Source organism: Contarinia nasturtii, unplaced genomic scaffold, assembly GCF_009176525.2.
Source record: "Contarinia nasturtii isolate CC-2019 unplaced genomic scaffold, AAFC_CNas_1.1 Cnas_scaffold_1037, whole genome shotgun sequence".
NCBI classification, from domain to species: domain Eukaryota; kingdom Metazoa; phylum Arthropoda; class Insecta; order Diptera; family Cecidomyiidae; genus Contarinia; species Contarinia nasturtii.
The window spans coordinates 2,143,840-2,156,840 of record NW_022198383.1 but is presented as its reverse complement, the minus strand read 5'-3'; the positions used below and the strand labels follow the sequence as shown (position 1 = coordinate 2,156,840).

At 35.0% G+C, this 13,001-nt stretch overlaps 2 protein-coding genes across 4 annotated transcripts; both read left to right on the top strand.

The window, feature by feature from the left end:
- Positions 1-450: 450 nt before the first annotated feature.
- Positions 451-3,654, top strand: LOC116344217. Of its 3 annotated transcripts, none has more exons than XM_031772666.1 (6): positions 451-517; positions 1,119-1,741; positions 2,610-2,703; positions 2,776-3,102; positions 3,177-3,393; positions 3,464-3,654. In XM_031772666.1, the coding sequence occupies exons 2-6, from the start codon at positions 1,403-1,405 to the stop codon at positions 3,543-3,545; spliced, it is 1,059 nt and encodes a 352-aa protein (XP_031628526.1). In that variant the 5' UTR covers positions 451-517; positions 1,119-1,402; the 3' UTR covers positions 3,546-3,654. The 3 variants fall into 3 exon arrangements, with proteins under 3 accessions (XP_031628526.1, XP_031628528.1, XP_031628529.1); XM_031772668.1 differs by having other exon boundaries at positions 451-522; XM_031772669.1 differs by lacking the exon at positions 451-517 and adding an exon at positions 670-786.
- Positions 3,655-5,422: 1,768 nt separating this feature from the next.
- Positions 5,423-12,360, top strand: LOC116343639 (lipid storage droplets surface-binding protein 2). Its single transcript, XM_031771836.1, has 3 exons — positions 5,423-5,933; positions 10,099-10,539; positions 11,812-12,360. The coding sequence occupies exons 1-3, from the start codon at positions 5,765-5,767 to the stop codon at positions 12,138-12,140; spliced, it is 939 nt and encodes a 312-aa protein (XP_031627696.1). The 5' UTR covers positions 5,423-5,764; the 3' UTR covers positions 12,141-12,360.
- The last annotated feature ends 641 nt before the right edge of the window (positions 12,361-13,001 follow it).

The window sequence follows — 13,001 nt, the reverse complement described above, 5'->3', positions numbered from 1 at the left end:
TGGGTCGACACAATAGAACGGTAATGCTTAAGAGAATGAGCGTTTTTGTTGTTGTTCGTCTTCAGTTAAATTGAATGAAAAACACACTGTGCACGGCTTTCAATTGAATTGCACACAGAAAATTGGAAACGAGTGCTCAGCATTCAAGCTCAAGCAAAAAGAAATAATACCGACGCGAGAGAGATAGAGAGAGAGAGAGAAAGAGACGCAATCAAATTGCAGACGCAACAATTACTAATTATGTATTTATATTTTAGCTAGCCTCCTTTTTTATTTGTGGACGCCATTGTACTACTCTGCAATTGTTATATTGCGCGTACGCGGATTTCTGTTGATCACACATTTTATTTCGCTTTTCCACCAAACGCGCAAACAAACCATGTGCCCAGTCAAAACATATGTTTGCTGGTTAGCTAAATCTCTGCCATACGAACAGTGCGTATTTGGATTCACAACAGTTCACACCAAAACAAAAAAAAAACAGTGCACCTTTAGTTCAAAGCTGTTCACGTCAGAAGTAATGTGAATAAAGTGGTTTATTATGATTAAAGTTATTGAAAAATTACATGGAAAAGTAGCCAATTAGTAGGATTTAATTCAATTTTCGGACATTTTTTCGCATGTTTTTCGAAATTGGTACGAGATTTTTTATTAATAAAAAAGAGAAACAAAATAATATCTTGATGAAACAAAAATTTGAAATAAATTGAAAATGTAACGGGCGACGGAAAGTGATAGTGGCTTAAACTCTATTCAATAGAGTAAAACTCCTGCAAGTAGACAATGGTTTGAACATTTTAAACAGAAAAAACAACGTTGTGTGTCCGTTATCGTGAAATAAGTCAAAGCTTTTCGCTTCTCCTTTAATTTGATCATTGTGAATTCGAATGAGTCATTTTTAGAATTTTAATTGTTTCGAGCTAAAAAAAAAGTTTCAATAAAATTCCAACCGAAAATTTTCCACTATTTTTTTTCTGCAAGTCATTTTTTCACTGTAAACAACTTTTTTTCTGCTCATGAAAAAACAATTTTCTACCGAAAAAAATTCACAACAGATGCGATTAGTTGAATAAGATCAAAAAATTTGTTTTGCCTATACATTGCATTGAATTTTGCAGATTACGAAATCGATTATTCCATACAACCTGCGCCGAAAATCGCTCATACACAACGAAGAGACAACGTTTCTAATTTTGGTCCGAAATCAACAAATCGCTTGTCAAGAGAAAGAGAGACAGTCGAGAAAAAAAGGTAGCGCAGCCAAAGACCAAATTGTGTGTGCAATTTTTCAATCACACGCATAGTTAACTCTCGATCTCAATTTGTGGAGTGAATCGACAACGACGACGAATGTGCGGCCGCGTAAACACATAAAATTGGCGCGTGGAAAATAATAGACTGCATGAATGAATTGAACAAAACGAAAACTAGAGTAGAAAACAATCTTTTTTTTCTCAACAAAATGACGCATGTGATGCAATCGATGAGATGTTGTCTATTTGAATGCTACAAATTTAACGCTTTGCTTATTTTGCTGACATTGGTTTTACACGAGCGAATTACAGTGGTTTTTGGTATAACAGTAAATCCACTTGATTCGATCATCTCATCGTCGTCAACAACATTCGATTCCGATGAATACCGACCCAGTGAATTTGCATCGGAAGTCCATGATTTGAATAAAATCGATTACAGCCAATTTACCAGCGGCTACAATAAATACGTTGGTTCACATGAAATCGTAAGTAAATACAATGTCATTTCAATATCAAAATAATGGCCATTCTGAGAGATGCATCTTCAAAATGCGACGATCATGTTACAAAGTTTGTTTTACTAGTCGTTTCGGTTTCGATGAAGAAAAGAAACGCTGATAACCTTTTGACCATTGCTATTAGTACGACAATGTAATGTAGTTCTTATCAATCGTATATTTTTCATTGAAATCATTTCACAAACATAATTACGATTTATTTTATCCGTAACATTCTCATAAGAGTTCATCATAAGGTTTCAGAGAAGAAAAAAAAAACGTGAAACATCAATAATTCAAAATTGCATTATTATCTTGCTTCTTCTGTTTTCTATCTGGCTGTAATCACAATTGAGTCCGTGGCTGATTCAAAGTACAAACTCTCTTCGAATTGAAATTGAAAAGGTCACTTGCATGAATTGCATCTTGCATGTGCCTGATAATAATTATCATCGAATCAATTAGAAATGACATTAAATTGATTAACAATTGCAATTGATTAAAATTAAAGCCAAACTGAATTCTGAAAATCAATAATCAAATGAAATAAATGACAATGTTAAATCGAAAACGGTTTTCATTCAAGTATGTATGTATCACTAATTGATAACCGATGAATCACAAACTGAATGAGCAATGTTCGGATGATGATTTTTTTTCGATCATCCAATTTTAATTTAAATAAATCTTCTCTACGTGACCATTGGTGTAGCCATTTCCAATTGGTTGCCAATCAAACCAAATGTTTAGAATGAAATTCGTAGAAAAAGCAGCAAATTGTTTTCCGATTTGAGGATGCAATATGCTCAAAACCAGTGAATCGTAAATAAATTGCGAATGTTTTCTTTTTTTCCAGACCGACACCGGTCCGTATGTGTTTGAATCAACGGTAGGCGGTGTGAATCAACATTCTGCCATGGTTAAACAGCCGATTAGTGAAAATCAATCAGGTAATGTGCTTGCTAAATGTTCGTATTTGTTCGACAAGGTCACTGACTCTATATTATGTGGTTTTCAAGTAGATTCATTAAGTGAATTTATGAAGATGTTTTCAATTCCGTTGCATCACTCCGTATTCGAAGTACCGAATTTTTTCAACAATCGTATATCCGTTAAATCACGTTACGTAACAAAGGCCATACCACCGTTGTCACCGCCACCATCGTTTCCAGTCCGTCAGATTGTAACACGACCGGCACCGTCACCAATAACAGCCATCACCGATGGAATTAAAGATCGATTGAAGGCAATTTATCCCGGTACACTGTGGTGTGGTGACGGAAATCAGGCCAGCAACCAAAATGAAATCGGACTATTTCGAAACACCGATATTTGCTGCAAACAACATGGTATTTCTATTTCTCAATATCAATTATTTCGACAGGAAACAATTATAAATATCGAATTTTGTTCACATTTTCAGATGAATGTCCTGCTTTCATAAAATCGGGTGGCGAGTTCAAAGGTCTACGCAATACCGGATTATTCACACGCACACATTGCGCCTGTGACCTTAAATTTTACAATTGTTTAAAGAGAACCGATACGTTAATTTCGAATAAAATCGGATACACGTACTTTAATATCTTGCGGCCGCAATGCTTCCGAAAGGAATTCCCAATTGTCGGATGCAAAAAGTGGTAAAATTATTTTTCCGATCCATTAAAAATATGGATTTTCTTTAAATTCTCAACTATTTTTTTCTTTCAGGATAAATAAAAAATGTGTGATGTACATGGTAGACGGTCAAAATTCACCCGTTTGGCAATGGTTCGAGAATAAATTATTTTAGCTTTATTATTGAACAGACGATATTCAACTGCTCAATTAGATGTTTAGATTCGCTTAAAAGTCGTCATTTAGCTTAATACTAACTAGTGAATAAAGGAACTTGGAAATAATGCGATGTAATGGTATTTCTTGTGTGCTGACTTTTCACATAGCACGTGCATATAATTAAATATTTAAAAAAATGCAGATGTTTTGATTTCCATTGGTTGATGCGATTGATAAGATCCCAGTTGAAAAATGTATAGTCAACACACATCACGTCTGTATAGTGTGTCGCTATGTGGTTACTGTTCTATGGGCTCAAAGTTTAAAATGTCTTGCAAAATTCCCCTTATCGATGCTTGTAAGTGATGATTCAATATTTTTTTTGCGACGGTCGAAGTCAATTTCATCATAACAACGTGTATTTCTCAAACTTATGGAGTATAGACATTTCAAAAGCAATATTTTTTGGTACACGACAATTTATATACTACGTATAACATCCATAACGAGACTTGCGATTCTATTCTGGGAAAATTCATCACTGAAAAAAAAATATATTCCAATACGTCATAGATGTTCGACTTTAGACTTTAATCATTTTGAAGAGATGTCACGTAATGCGTTGAATTTTAAACAATCGAAAATTGGAGTGGCATCCATCGTATCGTTGATTTAGTTTTCGGTTTAACCTTCAAATGACACTTAATTTGTCTTTTGTGTCGAGTGTCTCGTATCAAATCACTACTTACGCATTTATATAATAAAGTCAATGGCATTATTTATGACCAGGATTAACTACATTTGAATGGTTTATCATTCGATTGAAAGATTCAATTTAAAATCAACTAAATATTTTACACAAAGATCTCTATTTTTAAAAGTAGTTCATTGACATCACAGTTGCTCATTCATATACAACAATTAGCGAAACATCAGTACTAAAACAATAGAAAAAAAACCGTTACAAAAAGTGCATATTAATTATGAGATTTGAATGTTTGGGGTGCGTATCGAGTCAGGTTTATCACGTTAAACGTACCGTTGCTGTAAATAAAGAAGAAGAAAAAACATGATCAATTGCTCATCATCACATTTTATAAGTTATTTTGTAAGCGCGCGACTTTGGCACCAGTATGGCGCTCACGTAGAGTCATCCAATTTATTGAGGAGAACTCAAAGTTCACATTTAACCGGAATAACGACAAAACCAAAAGAATTAAAGAGCATGCGATTAAATCACAACTACAGACTTATGTGCTCCGAAGCAAATCATTTCACACGTAAGCACATACACAGCTAATCGCAGACAACCGGCTACCGCATTCATCAACTTCATTCTATCTTCTAAAACGCAGACATATTTAAAATGTTTTGTGCGCGCCGTTTGTAAGTGCGCTTTAAACTCGACGCAACGCCAATCACAGATCGTTCGAGTCTTTGAGACTCTTTGTATTCTCTTTCGTTGGAATTTCTAAACGATTTTTACATACTCAATTATGCGCATTTGTTTTTTAATTTTATTTTATTAACAATCGCATACACAGTCATAACACAATCAACACAGACTGGTCTTTTGTCGCCAGTGGATATTCATACACATACACAGAAATCGTTCGGACGCGAACCTGTCTTTTTCTCTCTGTGTCTTTTTTCTCTATCTTCGTTGTTCAGTCCAATACACTGTAATCGGTTGCGACGCAGCTTTTTTTTTATTCATTCTCGCACATTTTATGTCCTTTTCAAGCGCATGCGACACGCCCGACACGAAAAAATGTGTTTGTTGATGCACTGCACCACAGTGATCATTTTGTCGTTTCTATCTTTCATGTATGCGCTCTCTGTCCCACACGCTCATGCTTCGTATGCGGCAATAAAATTGATAAAACCGAAACAACTCACCATCATTTTGAGAACTGAACTCAATCGAAACACATGTGTTTCAAACTTTACTCATCCATATATTGTGCGTAAACTCATTTCAATAAAGAAGCAAAGAAAAAAAAAATTGTTTGAAAAAATATCGCAATAAACGTACCATTGTAACCAATTGTCTAAGAAATAAAACTGGTGGTTTAACAGCAACAGCAACAATTATCTTGTTTTTGTTCACACATTTTAAATTTTGGATTTGTTTGTGAAAAAGAAATAGAAAGTTTCGGTTTTCGTTTCGAACTATATATCTATACATATAAATTAGTTGGTGCAAAATAAAAAAAAAATAAAAGAGAAATAAAAATGGCCCTGGAGAAAAATCAAAATAACTTAGCTGTAGAATACAACAACATTGCGAATAGTGATAGTGCTGCGCTTCTACCACATTTGGAATCATTTGAGAAAATGCTGAAATTGCCAGTTGTCGAAGCCGCCTGGCATCAGGGACAAGGTGTCTATGGACGTGTTAAAGGTAAACAATTTTATTTTATTTAAATTCCATTGTGAAATTAGAATTTTTTCTCCCTAACAACAAAACCACATGCCAAATTTAAGCGATGCGATGAAAACATGCACAAGAAATACTTGTAAAAACGTGGTCTATCGTCATGCGATCGAATTGCGTACGAGACAGCATTCAAAGTGTGCATTAAATAGTCGACACCATTTTTTTTTCGTGTTATATCTGAAATATTACAGTTACTCGTTACGTGCTGCATTGCGAATCAAAAGTTAAAACGTTAAAGTTTTTGTCAGTCGTATCCATTTGAAAAAATCATTTGTTAATTGGAATAATTGTCACCAATCCATAACGAAGAAGGAAAACGAAAAAAAAAAATTAAAAAAATAAATTACCGTTCAATTCAATGCTATCGCATGTTCCATTTTTTTCCCTGCAAATTTAACTGCCACTGAAAGTCACCATAAATAGGTTTTTATTAACATTCGTTGATTCCATTTAGTTTGAAGGTGAACGAATACATTTTTGCAGCGGGAACGAATGAAAAAAAAGGTGATATTTTTCCATTTGTTCTCTATCAGCGATAAATGATCACGTTCAAAACATGAACGAAGTAAAAAAAAATGTGCAAATTGTCGGCGAAAAATCAAGCAAGTGTTTTGATATTATTGCGATTGCCCAAAAACATGCATAAGCATCAAAAGACAGTGCTGATTTGCGATTTTCAATTGGAAAATGTTTATCGTCAAATTATTATATGAATTGCGTCATTTTTTTTTTCTGTTCGCAGTGCATAAGTACTTAAATGGATTTTCGACTTCTCTCTCGCTCTCTCCTTCTTCTATGCCCCCTTCAAATAATCAAATTGTTTTCGTTATTTTCAATTCGTCTCGAACAATTGTTCAAACATACAAACACAAAATTGTTCGCATCGATGTAGTTGAAACACTTCCATTTGAAAGAAGAAAATGAAAACCGTCAAACACTTGAACGCATATCGGCGGTAATTATCACATTAGTGTGCAACCAATAACCCCAGAGTGTTCTCTAATCGAAAAAACCGACCAATGCTTTCGTTCATTATTGCGTTAATTGGTTGAAAATGATCGTACAGCCTCAGTAGAAAGCACTTGATTCCTGCATATTTTTCTCACATTCACTGTCCGCCTGTGAACTGAATGTAATTTGAACGATATAGATCTTTTTTTGCTGTTATTTTCACTCGTGTAAGCATATGAACATCTCAATAGGTTATCACAAGCGGGTCTTGAATTTTTGTCATTGTATTTCATTTGATTAAGCATGCATGTGACTTTTTCTATATTTTTTTCTTCATATATTACAATCCGCTCGTTTCTCGTTCAAGACCTCTATCTTATCATTTTCGTGAAATGTGTGTAGTATTTGACATGTCATGAAAAAAAAAAACTTTTATAGTTGCATTTTAATGATGTAAAGTCATAAAGTTTACTGCCTATATAAATTGGCAAACGGTTTTTTCCCCCAAAAAAATTGCATCAAACACTATCATACAATATGAATAAATGGCAAGAGAGTCAATTTTGTGTTGATCTGAAAGGCATTGAAATGTTTTTCGTTGATTGATTCAATAGATGTTCATCAATTAAATTCAAGCGCATTTCATGCGCGTTCCACATTCGGTACAACGCACTTTGACTGTTCAAAACGAAGCGAGCGCACACTGTCAATGCAATCATACACATAATATACAATTTGCATCGATTTGAACGGAGAGAAAGAGTCATTGTATGGTGTTTGATTCTTTTTAGTGAAATAAACGAGCCTTCTTTTCAATGCATCGTCATTCACTCTCTCACACACACACACGCCTACGCATTGTAGTATAAATAATCGATGGCGCACTCTAGCATCCATACACACACACACACTCAGACATAAGCGCATAAAGCAGCTTAAAAACATTTCGACACAGCGAAGCCACTCATTCTATGTTAAATATGATATCGAAACATTTTCTAAAATGACACACAAATCAATCGTTTGTCACTGTGGTGCGAAAATTACACACAAACGATATGATTATCGTTGAGATGGACACTTGCCATTGTGTGTGTGACTATTTTTGTTCAATTGAAATAACTACTTCAAATGGTGTGCCTGAAATTTTCACATATATACTCTGGCAAACACAGACACAGAGACATTCACAAATCACACAAATTCGCATTTATAATCTTTGAGGCTCTTACTCAAACACTTTTCGCACAATAGAGTGGCATTCGCACTCTCCAACAATTTCAATGTATTTCGGTTGCTCTGTGTGTGCACATTTTCTGTATAGTTCTTCTTGTCTGTGCTAATTTAAGTGTATAAAAGTGCAAAAGCGCGGAAAGAGAGAGCGACAGAGCAAACGAATGGTATGAAAAAAGAGCAACAACAAAAATCGACAAAAACTCCATCATACGGCGGCATGTAGTCGACGGTATAATTTTTTTCTTCTTCGTCTTCGATTAAACATCATTGAATGCAATGACCGTTACGCGTGCGACTACATGAAATCTAAATTGTCGAAATTGATCATGCACATTGGGATCGCTTTAATGAATTCACACTTATACACAGCAACGAATAAAAAAACGGCCAATTTTGATTTTTATGCTCAATTCCAGTTGGCAGTGAATATGCGTGCGCAAAACAAAAGTCTTATAATTTCCATCCAATTGATTATCATTATATTCACGAGGGAATAACTTATGAAAATAATTTTCGTTCATTAATACATGACCAAAATTGCGAGTGATTACTTTGTAAAGCGTTTTGAAAATAGCGAGCACGATGATGATCACGACGACGACGACGGTTGTTATTATTCGTCTCTTGATACTTGTTTTCATTTTTAAAAATAAATCGTCGCTGGTTGTTACTGCTTATATTTACCACCCGGCAAATGCAAAAGAAAAATGAGTAATGTAAGCATACGATGAATTCGTGTGTTGGAATGAATTGAGTCGGTTGAGCGTAAATGCGTAGCATTTTTGCAATTTACAAGCGAACAAACCTCGATTCGCAGATCTCTTTCTCTTCTTTCATTCAAGGTGAATAAAAGACATGTATAATCACCTGAACATTGAACATGCGTGTGTGTGTAACGTTCTTCGTTGACCGAAAAAATGCATTCTGATACAGAATGAAAATGAGAGAGAGAGAGAGAGAGAAAGAGAGAGAGAGATAGAGGGAGAAATGAGCACATAAATATAATCGCTGAAGTAAATATTTCGAATCCTGTTTCAACCAAACAACCTTATTCTACATCGGTGTCTTGTAATTATATTAATTTCTGGTTTCGTTGCACCCAAATACTCGCTTTTGTTATCTACTGTATGTTCTCTCTCTCTATCTCTCTCTCTATCTGTCTCTTCTCTTTGCCGCTTGATGTAGCTTTGCTGTGTGAAATGAATTTGTCTGCCGTTTAATTTGAGCTAATAATCTGTGTGTCTGTCTTGTTTTGTGTGCGTGTATACATAAGAATTACGAGTGCATGTTCACATTGCGTTTTATCAGCGCAACGGTCATTTCGATTAAAATAAATGAATAGTTTGTGTCGACATGTTCTTCTTTCGTTCATATTTACTGTCTTTCGACTCTGATCTCGAAACAAGTCCAACTGCCATACCCACAGCGACAATGTGGAACTATGTGATTCAGATCATCACGTATCTATTCGAAACCAGAATCTCAGAGCATGAACTTGTTCGTAGATAAATGCAACCAAATGCTGAACCTGTTTTCCACACGCATGTTAAATGAATGAACAAATGTGACGAAGAAAATACAATTAAATGAAAATTCGATACGCGAACGCGTCTGATTCACTTTTATTGAGAATAATATCGAAAATATGTAGCTGCCGATTTGCTCTTTCCATTTTCGGCTAGCTGTTTTTTACATTAAACCATGGCAGTGCAAGGTAATTAAATCGACAACTCCAACAAAGTTCGTGATTTGTTCAACAAACTTGCATAAATTAAAAAAAAATTACACGGTTATTTTTAGTTTTACATTCAGAGTCATCACTTTTTATCGACGAGTATGCGTGTTAATTGAGCCGCTTTTTGTTGGCATGATTTTGCAAATAAAGTACAAAAAAATATAAGCAAAAATTTGGCACTGATTTGTGTTATCTTTATATTTGCAGGTTATAATCCAATTTTCAACTGGGCATTCCAAGCGGCTGAAGATGCTGTACATTTAGCGGTGAACACAGCTGCACCAATTATTTCAACACTTGATCGTCCCATTCATTATGTCGATCAAACACTGTGCAGTGGCATCGATAAGCTTGAAGCAAAAGCACCAATAATCAAGGAACAACCACAGGAGATTTATCAACAAGCCAAAAATAAGGTGGTCGATGTTGTACAACCGACATTGAGCCGTGTATGCTCGATGCGTGTGGCCGGTCAACAAAAAGCCCATTCACTCAAGGATTTATCATGGCAAAAAGCAAACGAAGTACTCGCCACACAATACGGTAGCATGGCCGTTTCCGGACTCGATACCACATCAGCATTGGCTGAACGCTTACTCGACTATTACTTCCCGAAAAATGAGAACGATGCGGCTGAAGATGACAACAGTAAGTGTGCATTTATTTTCGATTTTTGTTATTATGATTCGCGGTAATCGTTCACGTGAACAACACCATCAATAAGTAGAACGATTTGAAGTGGTTTCGAAAAAGTCCGATAAATATTACACACATCACAATTCGATTGCATAACGATGGAAATATACCACATTTCTCTCGTTCTCTCTAACTCCCTTCCTCTCTCTATACATACATCTGTCTTGACTTTATAGCCGTGATAGATTCGAGTTTCGCAAATATCAAAGTCCACATTTTATTCGCGATGGTTTGCTTCTGTTGACAATTTATTCATAAATCTGTTGCTTTTTCTAGCAAGATAAAATTCGACAGAATTTTGTTATGATATTAACACACACTGTCCAATGAGACAAATTATAAATCGTCTATATAAATATGCATGGTCGCGATGTTATTCTCGTTTTTCTTTTATGTTTGTTCCTTTGTTTATCATCAAGTTTTGTTGTTGTTCCTTGATACAGTTCGTTTAGAGTAGAAGTAGTTGCTTTGAAAAGATAGCATTAAACTTGATTGACAGTGAACTTTGGACCGTATACGTACTACACGTCGCACAAAACATTCACTATGCGCGCGCGTTCGCCGGTTCGTTATACAGAGTAGTAAGTTGTTGTTTTTGTCGTTCGTTAATGTGAATAGTTTGATGACGAAAACCATATGGTCGTTAAATTATTTCTCGGTTTCGAAAATGCGACGCGCTCGGTCTCTTCACGCATTGTTCATATGACTTATTTCAATCAAATGAAACGAACGGCAAATTTGGCGGTATCATTTGAATGGCTTAGTTTTTTTTTTTGCTCACACGATCAAAAAAAGCGACAACAACAACAAACAATAACCCCAAAATAGAAATGTCATTGAAATTCAGTCAAAGTCCAATTCCGGATTCCACATTAACACAAATATATGTATTTAAAACATAGTCATTCGACGGCATACGGATATTATGGGTTGAGTATTTAAAGTTAGAGCACCAAAATGACCAACTGAAATTCAGCAAAAAAAAATCCAAAGAAAAATTGTGTACTATCAGCTAAAATTATCTGCGGATGTGGAATATGATCGCGCAAGCTTGCTTACTTGAAGCAGAGAGAGAGAGAGAGAAAGAGAGTGTGTGACAAAAATGAAACTCTTTTCATTAGAAATAAATTTTTTGTGAGCCCCTTTTTCCAATGAATCGATCCATTTGATTCGCAAGTACTAATCATTTTTTCTTCATGACATTTTTTTTGTTTCATTTTCCAGCACCAATCGATGCAAATGCTGATCCAGTGCTTCATACATGCCAAACGGTTGGACGTTTATCAAATAAAGTTGCACGCCGTGTTTATCGCACCGTATCGCGTCAAGTAAAAATGTTGAAAAAAGAAGATGTACAGGAATATGTGGCGTCATTAATAGCCGTATTGCGACTAACCCAATATTTAAATTTCATCAATGAAAAAGTTCAAGCGGGTCAATCGACAATAGCCATTGGCAGCGAAACCGAACAAAATGGACAGTTGAACAATAAACAACAACCACCACAACAGCAACAGCAAAACAACCATCACCCATCAAACAATGAGCAATGAACACTTTAATAATTCGTCAATTTTTTTTTATTTAAGTATAACATTTTTTTTTGCTTTCGATTTCGATTCATATCACACTCAAACACACATACGCAAGTGAGTCAAAGTAAAAAAAAAGAAGAGAGAAAGAAATGAAGAGAATAAGCGAGTAGAATGAACTCAAACATACGAAAAAAGGGCAAATCAAAAGCGAAATCAAAGACCAAACAACAACAAAAAAGATAATTTAAATCAATAAGAAATACAATAGGAAATAATCGATATCAAACAAGTATACTTTTAATTGAAAATGTTTCACAATTCGAAGTGCACAGAGCATGCTTTGTTGCTAATCGAATATCGGGAAATAGATTGTGTTCGAAATACGGTGTCTCGTTGTCGTTGATTATGCTCAACACGTTGCGGCCAAATTGTGAGTTAGAATAAATATTCGTTGTTATTGCTCGATATCTAGAACTTTCTCTAGTGATCGAGAAATGTCGATGACAACGATTACGATGAGGTGAAAATCGTTTTGAGCAGACACTACAATTGTGATAGGCTATGATTAAAACACACTTTTATTTCACATATTTTGGTGAATCATCCGAACACACCAGCACACAATCGATTCCGCACGATAGAAATGGAAACGATGGCAAATGTGATATTCTCCATTTGGGCCAAAAAATAAAACAAAAATCGTATCGAACATTCATTTGATTTTGAAACCGATAAATTTTAATTCTATTCAATAGTCATTCAAATAGAATCGTAAACATTTATGAGCTGTTTTCAATTTTTGTTTTGCTTTTAGCGTATATTTTTTTTATATTTACTTTTCCACACCGTGTGAAAGGAAAAGCAGTCTTTTTTTTTTTG

Bases quoted from the DNA above. Each gene is read 5' to 3' on its own strand.
- LOC116344217 (XM_031772666.1), top strand. From the start codon at position 1,403: ATGAATGAATTGAACAAAACGAAAACTAGAGTAGAAAACAATCTTTTT. The intron at 2,704-2,775 runs GTAATGTGCTTG...GTTTTCAAGTAG, and splicing joins GATTAGTGAAAATCAATCAG to ATTCATTAAGTGAATTTATG. The intron at 3,103-3,176 runs GTATTTCTATTT...TCACATTTTCAG, and splicing joins TATTTGCTGCAAACAACATG to ATGAATGTCCTGCTTTCATA.
- LOC116343639 (XM_031771836.1), top strand. From the start codon at position 5,765: ATGGCCCTGGAGAAAAATCAAAATAACTTAGCTGTAGAATACAACAAC. The intron at 5,934-10,098 runs GTAAACAATTTT...TTATATTTGCAG, and splicing joins TGTCTATGGACGTGTTAAAG to GTTATAATCCAATTTTCAAC. The intron at 10,540-11,811 runs GTAAGTGTGCAT...TTCATTTTCCAG, and splicing joins TGCGGCTGAAGATGACAACA to CACCAATCGATGCAAATGCT.